Raw genomic sequence first — 17,807 nt, 5'->3', positions numbered from 1 at the left:
TTGGCTTACCACCTAAGTGGTTTGTGGCTGAGAAATGCCCTTCAGCATTTTTCTTCTATCATTAGTAATTACTTTTTTCTGTGTCATGAATAAACATACATAAACAACATCCTTTATGGTGTGAACTGTGGAATTCTGGAAGCCTTCTGTGACCTTCACATGTGTCAAAAAGGTTTCAAAGAGCATTAAGAGCAGAGCTCCTAGGATCAATAGAGGACTAAGACATTGAATTTTGACAGAAAACACAGAAGAGAAAAAATTTGCATTGATACTGACTTTGGCAACAAGAAAATGAAGCTATTTACTTCAGGTCTCAGGTTTTTATGAACAAGTTATTGAAATAACTTCCAAGTAGTAGGCTGGGCAAATTCCAAGGATTTCTTTCCAGGGCTATGTTATCCTAACCTTCCCTCCTTCTCTCTCTCTCTCTCTCTCTCTCTCTCTCTCTCTCTGCTGCTTCTCTCACCCTCTTATTTCCCTCCCTTTTTTCTCATTTTCACTCTCCTCCTTTTTTCTTTCTCTTTTTTTCTCCTTTTTTTACCTGTCTCTCCCTCTCCCTCTTCTCTTTCTCCTCTCCCTTTCCCTCTCCCTCCTTAAACTCCTTCCTCTTCCTTATCTGCTTTTCTGTTTTTCTCTTCTCCTTTCTCCCCCCTCTCCATCCCTCTCCTCCCCTGGAAGAGTGCTAAAAGTGCTGATGACCTTACCAAATAAATGCCCGCTTGGTTCTTGCTTCCTAGGAGTTTGTAATCTCTGTCCCTGGTGCAGTACTGCATGCAAATAGGCATTTTATATGCGGTTTGATAAGTCTCTTCTGAAGCAGGCCTGCCTCATTAGCGACACCCTTGTGTCTCACAGAACTGCCAGAGATGCCACCTCATCTTTCAGACATTCCAGCACTGAAGAGAAGTAGAGCAAAAGAGCCTTTTCTGCTCACACAGGTTACAGAGACTACAACAGTGTGGATAGAAAGAACAATACGAACAAAACCGAACACTATGGAATTAGAATGACCAAGCTGTGCCCTGATAAGCATCAAGAAAAACATTCCCGTCATTGCAGAGCTTGGGGACTGAGTATGGGATGTTGCACGTACACCCTCTACAGTTAATATGGTAGCTGGTTTTGTTGATCTCGTTTCTTCTATGCCTTTTTAAATCTTTATTCCAAGGACAGGCTCACTGATAGGTGAGAGGAGAAAGGATATATTCAGAAATGAATATCACATTTTTGAAAGGCATTGAGAAAAAACCAATTATTTTAAGGTAACTGCTATTTTATTCCTCTTTCTCATCCCTGCCTTTGGCTTTAAACAGATTGCCAGACTGAGGAGTGAACTGGATGTTGTCCGAGGAAACACAAAAGTCATGTCTGAGATGCTAACAGAAATGGTTCCTGGGCAAGAAGATTCCTCTGACCTCGAATTGCTACAGGTAAGAAACTCATTTGTCAAAAAGGTATGCCCAGATGCTGGTATAAACAACTCCGTGATATGCCACTGAATTGATGGAAAATTCAATTGGACTACTGGCTACAAAGATATCTTATGGCAGATTATAAAATAATTGGGAGTTTTAGTGACTGCTTTGAAATGGGTTTGAATTAGATTTAGTTTGACTCCACCATTTCTGATTTTTGTCAAATAGAACTAGATCTAAACCCTAGAGGTTCACTTATGGGCAGAAACAAACTAAGCCTTTAAGAAAGGGGATTATGGTGGTAGGATCTTCTGTGATTCCCTATAGTTTCTTGGAATGGAGTTCTCAATTTTTTTTTTCTTTAAACGCTTACCTTTTGTCTTGGAATCAATACTCTGTATTGGCTCCAAGGCAGAAGAATGGTAAGGGTGAGGCAATGGGGGTTAAGTGATTTGTCCAAGGTCACACAGCTGGGAAGTGTCTGAGGCTAGATTTGAACCCAGGACCTCCTTCTGTAGGCCTGGCTCTCAATCCACTGAGCTGTCTAGCTGTCCCCCCTCAACTTTTTTGTAAAGAGGATGTCTCATTTTTTCTTTTTAATTATTTGTATTTATTTCATTAATTGTAATTAATTATATTGCTTCACAATTACATCTAAAACATTTTCTAAATCATTTTTAAAATTTTGAGCTTCAAATTATCTTCTTCCCTTATACCCTTCTCCACTTTAGAAGGAAAGCAATTACATTTCGATTATACATGTAAGATCATGCAAACATATTTACATATTAGCCATGCTACAAAGGAAAACTCAAATATAAAACAGTGAAAATAAAGAAATTTTTTTAAAGAATGCTTTCAAAGGAAGCTAGATGACTCAGTAGACTGAGATCCAGACCTAGAAACAGAAGGTCCTGGATTCAAATGTGGCCTCAGACATTTCCTAACTGTGTGATCCTGGGCAAACCACTTAACCCTCACTACCCAACTCTTACTGTTCTTCTGCCTTGGAACCAATACATAGTGCTGATTCTAAAACAGGTGGTAAGGGTTTGGTTTGGTTTTTAAGTATGTTTTAATCTGCATTCAGAGTTCATCATTTCTCTGGAGGTAAATGGCATTTTTCATCATAGTCTAGGCTTCTCATTTTTCTGGAGCCCCTTTACTGATATGACTAGAGATGGGTACTATCCACAGTCACCCCAAATTGACCAGTACTGTATTTTCTGCCCTGTTGTAAAGAAGGGTCTGTGGTGGAAAGATTCACGCCAGTGGCAACCACCTTGGACAAGCTACTGATTAGAGACTTTCCAGTCATTTGTTAGACTTTGTTACTTATCCTACATTATCCAGGGTCAGAACTAGGCCCACTGACTTGGGAGGCTCCAAAATTTGTAGGAAAAAGACTTACCCTTAGTCCGGTCCCTTGTTCCCATCCAGATCAGATCTTGTTAATAATATACAGTAGAAGCCCCTATCCACCGAGGATGGACTCCAACACCTGCCTTGGATGTCTGAAACTGCAGGTATATGTAAACACCTGCTGACCCCATGTAGATAGATCGACAGATGGATGGATGGATGGATGGATGGATGGATGGATGGATGGATGGATGGATAGATGGATCGATCGATAGATGGATGGATGGATGGATGGATGGATAGATGGATAGATAGATAGATAGATAGATAGATAGATAGATAGATAGATAGATAGATAGATAGACAGACAGACAGTTAGATAGACAGACAGACAGACAGACAGACAGACAGACAGACAGACAGACAGATGTTCTCTCTCCCCGTTCCCTTTGTCCTTCCCACTTCACCCATCCAAAATTTAAAAAAAAATCCAATGAAAGTGGAAGCACAAGAGATTACAGCTGTGGGTAGACCCCTGCCACAGATGAACACCTGGTTCTTGGCAGACAGACTTGTGGCACTTCATAGGAGGACCTCTAGGGCTTCAAGTAGACCTTGGATAACTGAAACCTCAGATAAGGGAGCCTCACTATATTAAAAATAAACTAGAAAAAAAATCAAGGCATCTAGGTGGCATGGCAGATAGAGCTGGGCCTGATCTTAGGAAGACCTGAGTTCAAATCCATTCTCAGATACTTACCACCTTTGTGACCTAGGGCAAGTCAGTTAACCTCATTTTCACTTGGTTTCCTCAACTGCAAAATGGGAATAATAGTAGCACTTATTTCCCAGGGTTTTTATGAGGATAAAATGAGCTATTTATAAAATGCTTTGCAAACTTCAAAGCACTATATAAATGTTAACTACTTATTTATAAAGAGAAAATGTCACTGGTCCCAAAGAGTATAATGGATAGAGCTCCAGGCCTGGAGTCAGGAGACCCAGGGTTCAAATCTGACCTCAGATACTTCCTAGCTTTGTGACCCCCATTGCCTAGTTCTTGATGCTTTTCTGTCTTAGAATTGATACTGAGGCAGAAGGTAAGGTTTACACAAATCCTTACTTTCTATCTTGGTAATAATTCTAAGGGCTAGGCAATGCAGGTTAAGTGCATTAAGTGAGCCCAGGTCCTCCCGACTCCAGGCCCGGCACTCTATCCACGTTGTTACCTAGCTGCCCCAAAGAAAAGGTTTAAAACAAGAAAGCAGGACAATGCCAGTGATTTTAGCTGACAGATGATCAATTTAAACAAATGGCGGTGAGAAAGAAGGAAGGATGAAACAGCTGATGAAATAAGGTGAAAGTTTCACATTTTGACTATTGGGCTGCTGCTGCCATTTTTGCCAAACAGAGAGGTCTAATTTATTACATGCCAAAGGTTCTTCGAGAGGCCTTCCGAAGTAGAACTCGGTCTTTTCCCAGATAGCCTTCTTGGTAGAGCCCCCTTCTGTAAAGGTCAGCACTGCATTTCAAATTTCTCCCACAATATACCAGGAGGGGGAAACAATGGCCCTTGTCATCAAAGAGCTTTGGGGGGAAAGTGGGAAAGCAGTGCTAAACAGGCCTCACCAAACCCCAGGCCCTTCCTCAATTGACCCCTGCAGGGAGACCAGGCTTGCTTCATAGTGGAAAATCTGCCAGTCCCCCAAAGGCCATCCAGTTACATTACTTCATTGGGACCATATCTGTCAAGGGAGGAGTTATCTTCTGCCACTTAATGAGTGAAGTTTCTTCAAACATTTCTGAAATGTACTAGGATGTGAAGTTGGTTCAGAAACCGCTACGCGTCTCACAACTTGCATTTTCTCAATCTTGGCATTCTTGTTGACAAAGGGAGGGTTTTCTGTCAATGACAGTTACTGGCCCTGAGGTTGAGCTAAATGATGCTTCCTTGCATTTGGAGAGAGAGACAGAGAGAGACAGAGAGAGAGAGAGAGAGAGAGAGAGAGAGAGAGAGAGAGAGAGAGAGAGAGAGACAGACAGAGAGAGAGAGACAGAGACAGAGACAGAGACAGAGACAGAGAGAGACAGAGAGACAGAGACAGAGAGACAGAGAGACAGAGACAGAGAGACAGAGACAGAGAGAGACAGAGACAGAGAGAGGGAGGGAGACAGACAGACAGACAGACAGAGACAGAGAGAGAGACAGAGAGAGAGGGAGGGAGAGGGAGAGGGAGAGAGGGAGGGAGAGGGAGAGGGAGAGAGAGACAGAGAGAGAGAGAGAGGGAGAGGGAGAGAGAGAGGGAGGGAGAGAGGAGAGAGGAAGGAGAAGGAGAGAGGGAGGGAGAAAGAGAGGGAGAGGGAGAGAGGGAGGGAGAGGGAGAGAGAGAGACAGAGAGACAGAGAGAGAGAGAGGGAGAGAGAAGAGAGAGAGGGAGAGGGAGGGGGGAGAGGAAGAGGGAGAGAGAGAGATGGGGGGGAGAGAGAGACAGGGGGAGAGGGAGAGGGGGGAGAGGAAGAGGGAGGGAGGGAGAGAGATAGAGAGAGACAGAGAGACAGAGACAGAGAGAAAGGGAGAGGGAGAGAGAGAGAGAGAGAGAGAGAGAGAGAGAGAGAGAGAGAGAGAGAGAGAGAGAGAGAGAGAGAGAGAGAGAGAGAGAGAGAGAGAGAGAACCTATTTTAGACCAAGCCCAACAGGATATAATCTTGCATTGGTTTATGCCTTTAAAAAAGATCTCTTCCCGTGACGTCTTTCATTTTAACATTCTGTTCCAGCTCTGGTTTTACCAGGCCTGGTCGATTCCATATAAATCAGACAGAGAAAGAGCTATTCTGAGTAACAGTGGGTGGTTATCCTTTCAGCAGAGGAAATGTAAAAGTTAGGCAGTTCTGTGTGAAAAGACGTGGTTCTTCTGTGTGGCTGATTTGTGTCCTCACTCTTCAATTATTCCTGACATTCTTCCTGCCCCCCCTCCCCCCCCAGTGAAATATAAACAGATTTCTAAGTCTCTCTTCACAGCCAAATCTGAGCCGAACAGAAAAGTGTAGCTGGCCTCCCAGTCACTGAAAATATTGTAATCTGGTTTGAAAGACTGGGATCAAAATTAAACCTTGTGGAATCCTTCCCTCAAGCTGCTAGTACAACTAGATTTCTAAGGGTAGAATGTATCCAGAGCTCCAAATGTTGGCCCAGACAATGAAAATAAACACATTTGTCATCAACCCAAATGTTCATGCCAACAAAGGCATTTCTGACTTGGGTATAAATTGCTGGAGAATGGAGAGGAATAAACCAGAAGAGAAGATAATCTGAGATGTCAACAATTGAAACTCACTAAATAGCAAAAAGTAATTTACCCAGTTGAATCAAGCAACACAATGGATAGATCCTGTTTTATCATCACTATTTTTTTTTTTGGTGTTTCCATTTAATTTCATTTCAGTCAGATCTGACTCTATGAACCGTTTGGGATAATGGGTATTTGGGATACCTCTGTTTTTGCCTTTTCCTTCGATGAGGAAACTAAGGCAAATAAGGGTGAAGTGACTTGCCCAGGGTCACACAGCTAGTGTGTGTCCTGAGGCTGGATGTGACTTCAGGTCTTCCTGACTTTCTGACTTCTATCCATTGCACCACCTAGCTGCCCACTTATCACAGTTATTACTGTCAATAATAATATCATCTTGCCTTAATTCTCATTTTTGTTTTACCTTTCACAGCCAGGTTTCTAGGGTTGTCTTTACTTGCTGCCAAGAAATCTCCACTGCTCAATCACTTCTAGCTTTCCAGCCCACTCTACAGAAACCATTTTAGCAGCAGTCTCCTAACTGTTCTGTCCTGAGCTTGCTTCTCTCCTTCGCCTCTACTGTTTCAGATTCGGTCATCTTCTCGATGCAGATGATTCTCGTCATCGTCATCGATCCTGAGGATTTCGGCTGACCTCCCATCCTGGGTCTGCCAACTCCAGCGAAGGGCTATCTCGAACTCTTCCCTTGACTCTTTCTTAGTTCTCCTCGTTCAGTCTCACCTTCAGAAAGGTCTTTCTTGGATACCCATTCAGTATTAAGTTTGGGGACCCCCAAGGCTCAGTCCTAGGCTGCCCTTTCTTCTCTACATTCAGCTACTAAAAGCTTAAAACTCGACTAAGACTTTTTTTTTCAGTGATATCATTGACTCCTCTGGGCAAAATTATCTGCCCATCATGTTTATATAACTAGCTCAGATGTCTCCCGGCTTCTACGTTGCCAAATGACTGATGGCTACTTTTGCTCAGTGCCCCATAAGCACAGCAAACTCAACATGCTCAAGATAAGCTCCTAAATATGGCCTGCCCCCAAACTTCCATATTTCTGTAGAGAATGCCAGCGTTCTTCTCATCACAATCCCGTAGTCATTCTTTACTTCTCCTTCCTTAGTCCTCCCCCTCCCAGATCTAATCAGGTACTCGTCACGCACCTTCACAGTATGTCTCACATTTGTCCTCTTCTCTCCATTCACACAACTACCACCTTAGTTCAGGCTCTTACCACCTTCTCACTTGGAATATGGCAATAGCCTCCTCTCTGGTTTTCCACGTTCCAGTCTCTTCCCTCTCTAACTCATCTTTCATGTTAATAGTCCCAAGACACCATTCATACCATATATGTATGCATACATAAATACGTGTCCCTCTCTGATCAAAAATTGCCATTAATTCTCTGTTGCTTCTAGGTTAAAATATTTACTCTGTACCCTGGTAGTTAAAGATGTACACCGTGTGGCTTCCATTTTGCCTTTTTCATTTGTTCCTCTTTATGCTCTCTGTTATGGCCGAATGGGCCTCCTAGTTAGTCCCTGCTTTTTACCTCTCTCTCCCATCTCTTTGCCCTTGCACAGGCTGTCCCCTAGTGTCTGGAATGTGTGCTTTCCTCGCCTGGGTATTTGGGAATTCCTGACTTCCTTGCAGCCTTTCCTGACCCTTCTTTCTCCATTAGTGCTTTTTCCTTGAAATAGTTGTTGATGTCTTTGCCTGTGCATGTTATCTTCCCCTTGGAATGTAAAGACCTTGAGGAGGGCAAGTACTGGTAAGTTTTTCCCATTGTATCCCCAGTGCCTGGCTCAGCTTAAAGATGTCTATTGAATTGAATATGTTTAGCATTTTCTGCTTTCCTAAGTATTTTCACATCTGATGTTTTAATTTAATTTTCACAGTGATATGAAGTAGAAAGGATGAGCATTATCATCTCCATTTAGCAAATCAAGAAACAGTCATAGGAAGATTAAATTTTTTGCCCACAATCACATAGCTAATTGGTGGCAATAGCAAGACTTGAACTCGGGTTTCCCAGCATTCTAATGCAGTGCTTTCCTACTATACCACACTCTATCGAGCTCATTCCATTAGCTTTGTCAGGATCCAGAATTATTCTCAGCAATTGTAACTTACATGATGCAAACAAACAATTCCTTGGGTCATTCATGCTTTTTTAAAAAGAGAAATTAGTCTTTTTATGTTTTTTTAAGAAATGAATAACCATTTGGAAATGGGAATTTCCACATGGGAATCTACTCATTGGATGCTTTAAAAAATATTCCTTTTATTCCTTTCATTAAGCAATAGCTAGAAGGATATCTGCTTTTTGTGACAGGATGAAATATATCATTAAATTCTATAAACATTTATAAATGCATATGTGCAAGGTACATTCCTAAATACTGAGAATACAAATACAAAAACTAAATAGCCCCTTCCCATAGGGAGCGTATTAGATTTGCACACTCATGCTTCTAGGCCTAAGGCAAGAGAACTAGAGACTAAAGAAATTGAAAATCAAAAACTGAAATGATGGTGAAAAGTACTTCTCATCTCCTGGCAAAGAGATGATGGACTGGAGGAGCAGAATGGAATGTATTCTCAGACATAGCCAGAGTTGATATGTTCTGTTTGATTATACTTTGCTGTTATAGGAGATGACTTGGAGGGAATATATTAGGTAGTGATAGAGCTGGGGGAAAAAAGAAGGAAAGGAAAAGATAATAAAATATTTTTAAATACACAAATTTATAAAAATTAACCATGTATTGGGCATAAAACCTCACAAACAAATGCTCCAAAGTAGAAATATTAAACACATTCTTTACTGACTTTGGGGCAAAAATATATATGTATGTATATATTCAATAAAAGATCTTTGAAGAAAGGATTAAAATTAATTTGAAATTAATTTAATTATAAAGAACTGGTGGATCAAAAAACAAATCATCGAAACAAAACAAAAATTCATCAAAGAATATAAGAACATTAAGACAACAAACCAAAACTTTTGTGACATAATTCATGTGGTCCTTAAGGGAAATTTTATCTCTAGACACTAAACAATAGAAGAGACACAAAACAAATTAATAAATTGGACATGCCACTAATAACAATTATAAAAGCAATATATCAAAAAGCCTAATTAAGCACCAAAGTAGAAATTATTAAACTCAAAGAAGAGATTAATAAAATTAAAACTATATAAAACCAGGAGCTCTAAAAAAATTAGTAAAATAGACAAAACAATTGCCTACTCTGATTAAAAAAGAGAGCAAGAAATAAAAAAGAATTCATAACAGGTGAAGAGGAAATAAAAGAAATCTAAAACCATATTGCCCAATTTTATGCTAACAAAACTGTAACTTAGAGGAAATAGATTAATACTTAGAAAAATAAAAAATACTAAGCTTAACAAAAAAGTAGACTATTTAAACAATGCTATATCAGAAAAAAATAAATTGATTAAGTAAGCCATAAAGAAAAATCTCCCAGGACCAGATGAATTTATAAATGAATTCTGTCAGACATTTAATAAACAAATCCATTTTTATATTAACTATTTGCAAAAGTAAGAAAAAAAGGGAAGGGATGCTTTCAAACTCTATGATATACTAATATAATTTTGATACTTAAACCAGGGAGAGACAAAGCAAAGAAAGAAAATTGTAGACCAGTATCTCAAATTGGCACAAAAATATTAGCAAAGAAGCTATGGCAGCATATTTTTTTTAAGTTATACACTGTTAAGATTAAAATTTTAGTTTCTAGTAATAAGAGTATTATATTTTTAGAGGTTTATTAAAGATTAAGAAATAAAGAAAATACAAATATAGAAAGCATTCGCAACCTACATTTTGCCAGCTAGGTAGAGAGCCCCGTGTGCCCAGAAGCTGAAGCCGAGAGCCCCAGCGCAGTAGGAAGAGTCAGTTTAAATACCATTTTGTCCTCGTCCCAGGTGAGAATTCAAGTGAGGTTACATAGCATTCTGGGAAGTGGCCAAGGACTTCTGGGAATTGAAGTCCAGGGTTCAAATCTCCATTTTTACAACACCAGATTATATTTATACCAGTGATACAAGATTGGTTCAATATAAAGAAAACTATAAATAGATTGACTATGTAAGTAATAAAAATATACAAATAACATGATTATATCAGTAGGTGATGAAAAAACTTTTGAAAAAGTACAACGCCTATTTAAAAACACCCCAAACCAAAAGAATATATATACCTGGTGCAGCTAGGAAGTTCAGTGGCAAAAGAGGCAGCCAGTCCTGTGTTCAAATCTGTCCTTAGACACTTCCAGCTGTGTGATCCTGGGCAAGTCACTTAACTCCAATTATCTATCCTTTACTGTTCTTCAGTCTCAGAAACAATACTTAGTATCAGTTCTAAGGCAGAAGGTAAGACTTTAAAAAGAAATAAAAAGAAAGAAATAGACCTTCCCTAATAACTTTTTAAATTAATTTAATAAAATAAATTTATTTTATTAATTTGTATTATTAATTATGTAATTTAATTAAGGAATGTCTGTTTTAAAGTACCAAAGTTAATATGATGTAGAAAGAGTGGAGATCTATGTAATAAGATGCAGGAGTAAAGGAAGAATGTCTATTATTACCACTATCATTTGATATAATTCTGGAAATGCTAGCTGTAGCAATGAGACAGGGAAAGGAAATTGAAGGAATAAGTATAGGTGAAAAGGAAACAAAACTATCACTTTTTGCAGATGATCTGATACTTAATCTAAAGAATGCAAAAACATTAAAAATTAATTGAAATATTACTGTCAAAAAAAAGTAGCAGAATATAGAAAAAATCCACATTAGTGTTTCTGCATATTATCAGTTTTAAAGATGTGTCCAGCGGTCTCTCTGAGGGTCCGAGGTCCACTCTGTCCAGGTGTGACGATTTCACGAATCACACGAATAATGGAGTGAGAAGCACTACATGCTCAGTCCCACATGCGTAGGCATCACATAATGTTCTTCCAGGGTACGGTTTGTTTATTTTATAGGTTCAGTGAGTACATTCTTTTCTGGCACAATTTTCAACATATATGTTTCCATGGAACTTAACAACAGACACGTAGCCTAAGGAGATAGTCAACGAAACATTGTTGCTATAGATAAATGACATAAACAGGGTGATCTGGAGGTTAGTTCTCCCTGACCTAAAGAGATTCATTGTTAATTTTGGTCAACTTTCACAATTACTTAGGAGATGGATAAAAAAACATTTCGCATCTAAGTAAAGGGTTAGAAGGTAATTTGAGATAGACCAGATTTGGGGTTTTCCTCAATTTACTTTAAAGCACCTGGCAATGTTGCCTGGTTTCTGTTTGCAGTGGAATGTGTCTTGAAGGTTTATAATGAGAGTGAATGTAACTCTGTAGAGAGGGAAAGGAGGTGGGTAATGGGTAATGATCTTTAGGTTTTAATTCTGTGAATGTAATCTTTTAGGGTAATAATCTGGGGAGATTAAGGTGGTTTAATATTTATTGGGAGAGATGGAGAGGATATGAAAAACCAGGGAATATTGCTCAGTGAAGCAAAGGAGAGAGATTCCCCCTGCTGAGAGGAAGCAACAGGGGTCCAATAAGGACTGTTTGTCCTGGAATGACTGAACTGAAGTTCAGCTCCCTCTGTGACCAGAAAAGATAGTCCACTTATCTGACTATGAATTCAAATAATATAAAGTTTAATAACCAGTTGGGATTGGAGTTTTTTCCTCAGCTTCAGAGTTGAGACCAGGCCCCAGAGGCTGGTGGAGGGTTTCTCCCACTCCCGTCTACTCTATATCAGTCCTGCTTTGTCTAATTCAGAATCTTAGCAGTAGACAGAAAGCAAACAAGAACAATTCTGACCTTCAGAAGTGATTGGGCCTGAATCTTCATGCTGAACCAAGAAGAGGCACACCACACCAGACTGGGCTGAACAAGCTCCTCTCTCCTCCCACACCAGCAAGGAAGTCCCACCCGGCATGAAGAAAGTGCTAGTCACAAGACCCAACTGCCATTCCCATATGCCCCTTCCCCCACCAACTGTCAGTCTAGTTTCCTTTCCACAGTGGGATATATATTCTATTAGGTCTTTGCTCTTATATCATTTCTTTTGTATTGAAGAGAGAACAATAATCATCCATTAGTGAGGGAAGTTAAAGAGAGAGAAGTCACAGAAGGGGATCAGTGGGGGCCTCATTTTCTGGGGGCTGCCTTGCAGCCCCCATTTCCCAAACTGTGACTTTGTCAGCCAGTGTGGGGATTTGGTGGCTCCCAACAATCCGTAAAACCAAAAATTCTATTCAAAATAATTAAAGAATAAACATAATATTGGGGAGTCTTATTTATCAATATACAGACTGGAACTATATGAATGAACCTTCAAAAATACCCAAAAGAAAATTTAAAAATTCATAAGGGGATGCAAATAGGGCAATTATGTTACTCCATTGATAAACAATATATACTTTTTTTTTTAATCCTACTTAATGATCATAGTTTCACATACATCTTTTTTGTTCTCTTTTGAGAAACATTAAAATATATTTGATAATTCTTAAGTTCATCATTTTAAAAAACCTTAAAATTAAAAGACCTATGGTTCTAGTTGCATCTCTGCCACGAACTTGGCTATGAAATCTTTCTGAGTCTCACCTCATATGTCATATTAGGAAGTTTAGATTCAATGCAAATTATCTCTGAGGTCTCCTTTAACTCCCACATTATAGGGTTCTGGGAAAATGAATACTTTCATCCAGGCTCATATTTCATATTTCATTTACCATGAAGTAATAGATGGCTTGCCCCCCTTTTCTTATTTCTTTTAACTTTATAACAAATATAATTACTAAAAACATTTTTCAAAAGAAATCTATGATTTCACATTGCTTTTCATTGCATTTTCCTTGTGTCTTTTCAATAGAAGTTTTTGGGGGTTTTTCCCTCCCCTCAGCCTAGCTACATCTTAAAGAAAGTTTCCAATTTCATGTTGTATGCACTTTTAGGATTTAGAAGGTGGCCATAAAGTTGATTAGAAGAATGACAAAATAGTTCATGAAAAAAGGATAAAGGATTTGGGATTTTATCATCTCATAAAAGAGAAAACTTTGGGGAAAATTTTAAGACCTTAAACTACATAAAACATTATTGTGACTAGCTGTTGTCCTTCAATAATTGCTGACATTTATGTAGAGTTTTAAATTTTGGAAAGTGCTTTATATAAAATTATCTCATTGGAGCCTCACAATAACTGTGTAAGGTAGATACCACAAGTGTCCCCATTTCATAGGAAACTGAAGGAGAAGAAATATGTTAAAGTTAATTCCTAAGGAAATTATCTTATAAATGTAAAAAAAAAAAGAAATGCATATGAGAATTGTTTGAGGCTGGAACGATTGATCAAAGACTGCTAAAGAATCTCCTTTATCAGAGATCTTAAAATATAGGAAAAATTTTTGTTAAATGAGATTGTCTAGGAGAGAAAGGACTAGACTATTCAAGATCCTTTATAGCCTCATTTGCGGAGCTGTGGCACACCTGCACAGCCTAGGAGCTGCTCTGTTCCCTGAGGACATTTTTTGCATATCCCACCCCTCTCTCCAGCTTCCTGAAGCAAACAGTTTCTCCCTCAACTCTCTCTGGTAATGGGGAGAAGGGATCGGTGCTCACAGGCAGCTTGAATTTGCCCTCTGCGGACTCAAACTGGGAAAAAGTTTACCAATACTGCTTTATTGCCTTAGCATGTACACTGAATTGGGGTAGAATTCTATTTTTTTTTCTTTTTGTTGTGGCTAATGCAAAATAACTGTTAGCTCTATCCCTTTTAATGCTTGGGCTTTATTCTTTTTTTTTACATTTTATTTAGTCAATTTAGAACATTATTCCTTTGTTATAAGAATCATATTCTTTCCTTCCTTCCCCTCCCCCTCCCCCTTCCTGTAGCCAATGAGCAATTCCACTGGGTTTTACATGTGTCCTTGATCAGAACCTATTTCCATGTTGTTGATGTTTGCACTAGGATGATCATTTAGAGTCTACATCCCTAATCATATTCCCTCAACCCATGTAATCAAGCAGTTGTTTTTCTTCAGTGTTTCTACTCCCACAGTTTTTCCTCTGAATGTGGATAGTGTTTTTTCTCATAGATACCTCCGAATCTTTCAGGATCAGTACATTGCCACTAATGGATAAGTCCATTACATTCAATTGTACCAGAGTGTATTAGTCTCTGTGTACAATGTTCTCTTGCTTCTGCTCCTTTCACTCTGCATCAATTCCTGAAGGTCATTCCAGTTCACATGGAATTATTCCTTTGAGCACAATAGTATTCAATCACCAACATATACCACAATATGTTCAGCCATTCCCCAATTGAAGGGAATCCCCTCATTTTCCAATTTTTTGCCATCATAAAGAGTGCAGCTATGAATATTCTTGCACATTTATTTTTCCTTATTATCTCTTTGGTGTACAAACCCAGCAGTGCTATTCCTGGATCAAAGTCTTTTAGTGCCCTTTGGGCATAGTTCCAAATTGCCATCCAGAATGGTTGGATCAATTCACAACTCCACCAGCAGTGCATTAATGTTCCAACTTTGCTACATCCCCTCCAGCATTCATTACTTTCTTTTGCTATCATGTTAGCCAATCTGCTAGGTGTGAGGTGATACCTCAGAGTTGTTTTGATTTGCAGCTCTCTGATTATAAGAGATTTAGAACACTTTTTCATGTGCTTATTAATAGTTTTGATTTCTTTAACACAAAATTGCCTATTCGTGTCCCTTGTTCCAATATCAATTGGGGAATGGCTTGATTTTTTGTACAATTGATTTAGCTCTTTATAAATTTGAGTAATTAGACCTTTGTCAGAGGTTTTTGTTATGAAGATTTTTTCCCCAATTTGTTGCTTCCCTTCTAATTTTGGTTGCATTGGTTTTGTTTGTACAAAACCTTTTAAATTTAATTGTAATTAAAATTATATATTTTACATTTTGTAATTTTTTTCTAACTCTTTCTTGGTCTTACAATTTTTCCTTTTCCAAAGATCTGACAAGTATACTATTCTGTGATCACCTAATTTACTTATAGTTTCCTTCTTTATATTCAGGTCATTCACCCATTCTGAGTTTATCTTGGTGTGGGGTGTGAGATGTTGATCCAAACCCAGTCTCTCCCATACTGTCTTCCAATTTTCCCAGCAATTTTTATCTAATAGTGGATTTTTGTCCCAAAAGCTGTGATCTTTGGGTTTATCGTAGACTGTCTTGCTGAGGTCACTTACCCCAAGTCTATTCCACTGATCCTCCTTTCTGTCTCTTAGCCAATACCATATTGTTTTGATGACCACTGCTTTATAGTATAATTTGAGATCTGGTACTGCTAGGCCCCCTTCCTTCACATTTTTTTTTTCATGATTTCCCTGGATATCCTTGATCTTGTGTTCTTCCAAATGAACTTTGTTATGATTTTTTCTAATTCAGTAAAAAAGTTTTTTGGTAGTTCAATGGGTATGGCACTAAATAAGTAAATAAGTCTGGGTAGAATTGTCATTTGTATTATGTTAGCTCGTCCTACCCGTGAGCAATTAATGTTTTTCCAATTATTTAGGTCAAGTTTTAATTGTGTGGAAAGTTTTTTGTCGTTGTGTTCATATAGTTCCTGGGTTTGTCTTGGCAGATAGATTCCTAAGTAAATTGGAACACAGTATGGGAGAGATTAGGAAACTATAAGTAAATTAGGTGAACACAGAATAGTATACATGTCAGATCTTTGGGAAAGGAAAGATTTTAAGACCCAGAAAGAGTTAGAAAAAAATCACAAAATGTAAAATAAATAATTTTTGATTACATCAAATTGAAAAGTTTTTGTGATTTTTTTTTTGTGCAACCAAAATTAGAAGTGAAGCAACAAATTAGGAAATAGTCTTCATAACAAAAACCTCTGACAGAGGTCTAATTACTCAACTTTATAAAGAGCTAAATCAATTGTACAAAAAATCAAGCCATTTTCCAGTTGGTAAATGGGCAAGGGACATGAATAGGCAATTTTCAGATAAAGAAATCAAAATTATTAATAAGCACATGAAAAAGTGTTATTGAGCTTTATTCTTGAGCTCCATCCTAACAGGACAATAGGGCTGACATCACATCTTTTGTTGTATTGAAAAAATTAACATTCTTTCTTCTTGTTATAGTATTTTCCTGTCAAAAAGGATTTAAAAGGGTGATATGAGGAGAGGTTACAATGTCGATACAGAACAGTGAAGAGATAGTATAAAATCAGGCCAAGTATTTTTAGTTCTATCATTAGGAAAAGAAATCAAAATTAATATCTAGGCTGTTTCTATTTTTTTTAACTCCTACCTTTCTGCCTTAGAATTGATATTAAGTATGGGTTCCAAGGCAGAAGAGCAGTAAGGACTAGGCATTGGGGATTAAGTGACTTGCCAAGAATCACACAGCAAGGAAGTGACTGAAGCCAGATTTGAAAGCAGGGCTCCCTTTCTCCAGTGCTGGCTCTCAATCCACTGAGCCACCTATCTGCCTCAGACTCTGTTTTAAGAATAAAACTATCCACATTAGCTGTTGACACAAAGCTAGGAGCAAGAGCTAATAGACAGAATTATCAAGAAAGCATTCAAAAGAATTTTGGCAGACTAGAGCACTGGACTGAAGCTGATAAAATAAAGTTTAAAAGTAGTAAATTTAAGGTCTTAAATTTGTAAACAGGATTTTTTTCAAGTCCAAGTCTACTAGCAGCAATGCTAGTAGAGAGAATATAAAGGACTTCTCTACTAGCAAGACAATTCTGAGGGACTTATGAGAAAGAACACTATGCACATTCAGAGGAAGAACGGTGGGAATAGAAACACAGAAGAAAAACAACTGCTTGATCATATGGGTTGATGAGGATATGATCAGGGATATAGACTCTAAATGATCACCCTAGTATAAATATCAATAATATGGAAATATGTCTTGATCACTGATACATGTAAAACCCAGTGGAATTGTGAGTTGACTATGGGAAGGGGCAGAGGGAAGGGAGAGAAAGAACATGAATCTTGTAATCATGGAAAAATATTCTAAATTAATTAAATAAAATTTTCCAAAAAGGGGGAAAAAATAAAAAGAAATTTGTCTAAAAAAACAAACAAACAAAACCTGGGCATTGCAAGCTCAGTATGGATGAGGCAATACAGTGTGATACCAGAACCATAAGAGCTAATGCAATCTTCAACTTCATCAGAAAAGTGTAGCTTTCAAGTAATAAAGAGACAGTAGTACCTTTTACTCTACTCTGGTCAGACTGTTCAGTTCTGTGCCCATGATTTAGTAAAGACAATGATAAGCTGAAGAACAATCGAAGATGACCAAGATGGTGATAGCCCATGTTGTGTGAAGGAAATTTACCCTCCCTACATCTGGGACCACATCCCTGGTGTGAGCCTGAACTTGACCAGGAGCCAGGATTGTGAAGGAAATCATTGAATGAATTGGGTCAGGAGGATAGAAATGGCTGCCAGAAAAAGGCAGCAATAGAGTGAAGAGACCACAAGACAGGGTAGGTTGGTGTCCCCTGGATTGCCCTCCTGGGTGGCCAAGCAAAATAGAAAGCCACAATTGGCCCCCGAGACATGATGTGTGAGAATTAATGAGTGGAGAAAAGGTTTGATAAACTGAGGCAAGAGTGGATTTTTGCCCTCTTATGTGTTTTGTTGCTGGCTGGACTT

At 38.5% G+C, this 17,807-nt stretch overlaps 1 protein-coding gene across 10 annotated transcripts in view; it reads left to right on the top strand.

The window, feature by feature from the left end:
• Positions 1-17,807, top strand: part of TOM1L2 (target of myb1 like 2 membrane trafficking protein) — a 199,673-nt gene that overhangs the window by 130,157 nt on the left and 51,709 nt on the right. For all 10 annotated transcript variants that reach the window (XM_056804492.1, XM_056804495.1, XM_056804488.1 and 7 more), the window contains one exon: positions 1,314-1,430. In XM_056804492.1, the coding sequence (XP_056660470.1) occupies positions 1,314-1,430 (117 nt within the window). The remainder of the gene's footprint in view (positions 1-1,313; positions 1,431-17,807) is intronic.

This window comes from Monodelphis domestica, chromosome 7 (genome assembly GCF_027887165.1).
Source record: "Monodelphis domestica isolate mMonDom1 chromosome 7, mMonDom1.pri, whole genome shotgun sequence".
Taxonomy (NCBI): domain Eukaryota; kingdom Metazoa; phylum Chordata; class Mammalia; order Didelphimorphia; family Didelphidae; genus Monodelphis; species Monodelphis domestica.
This window is presented reverse-complemented; position numbering and strand designations above follow the sequence as displayed.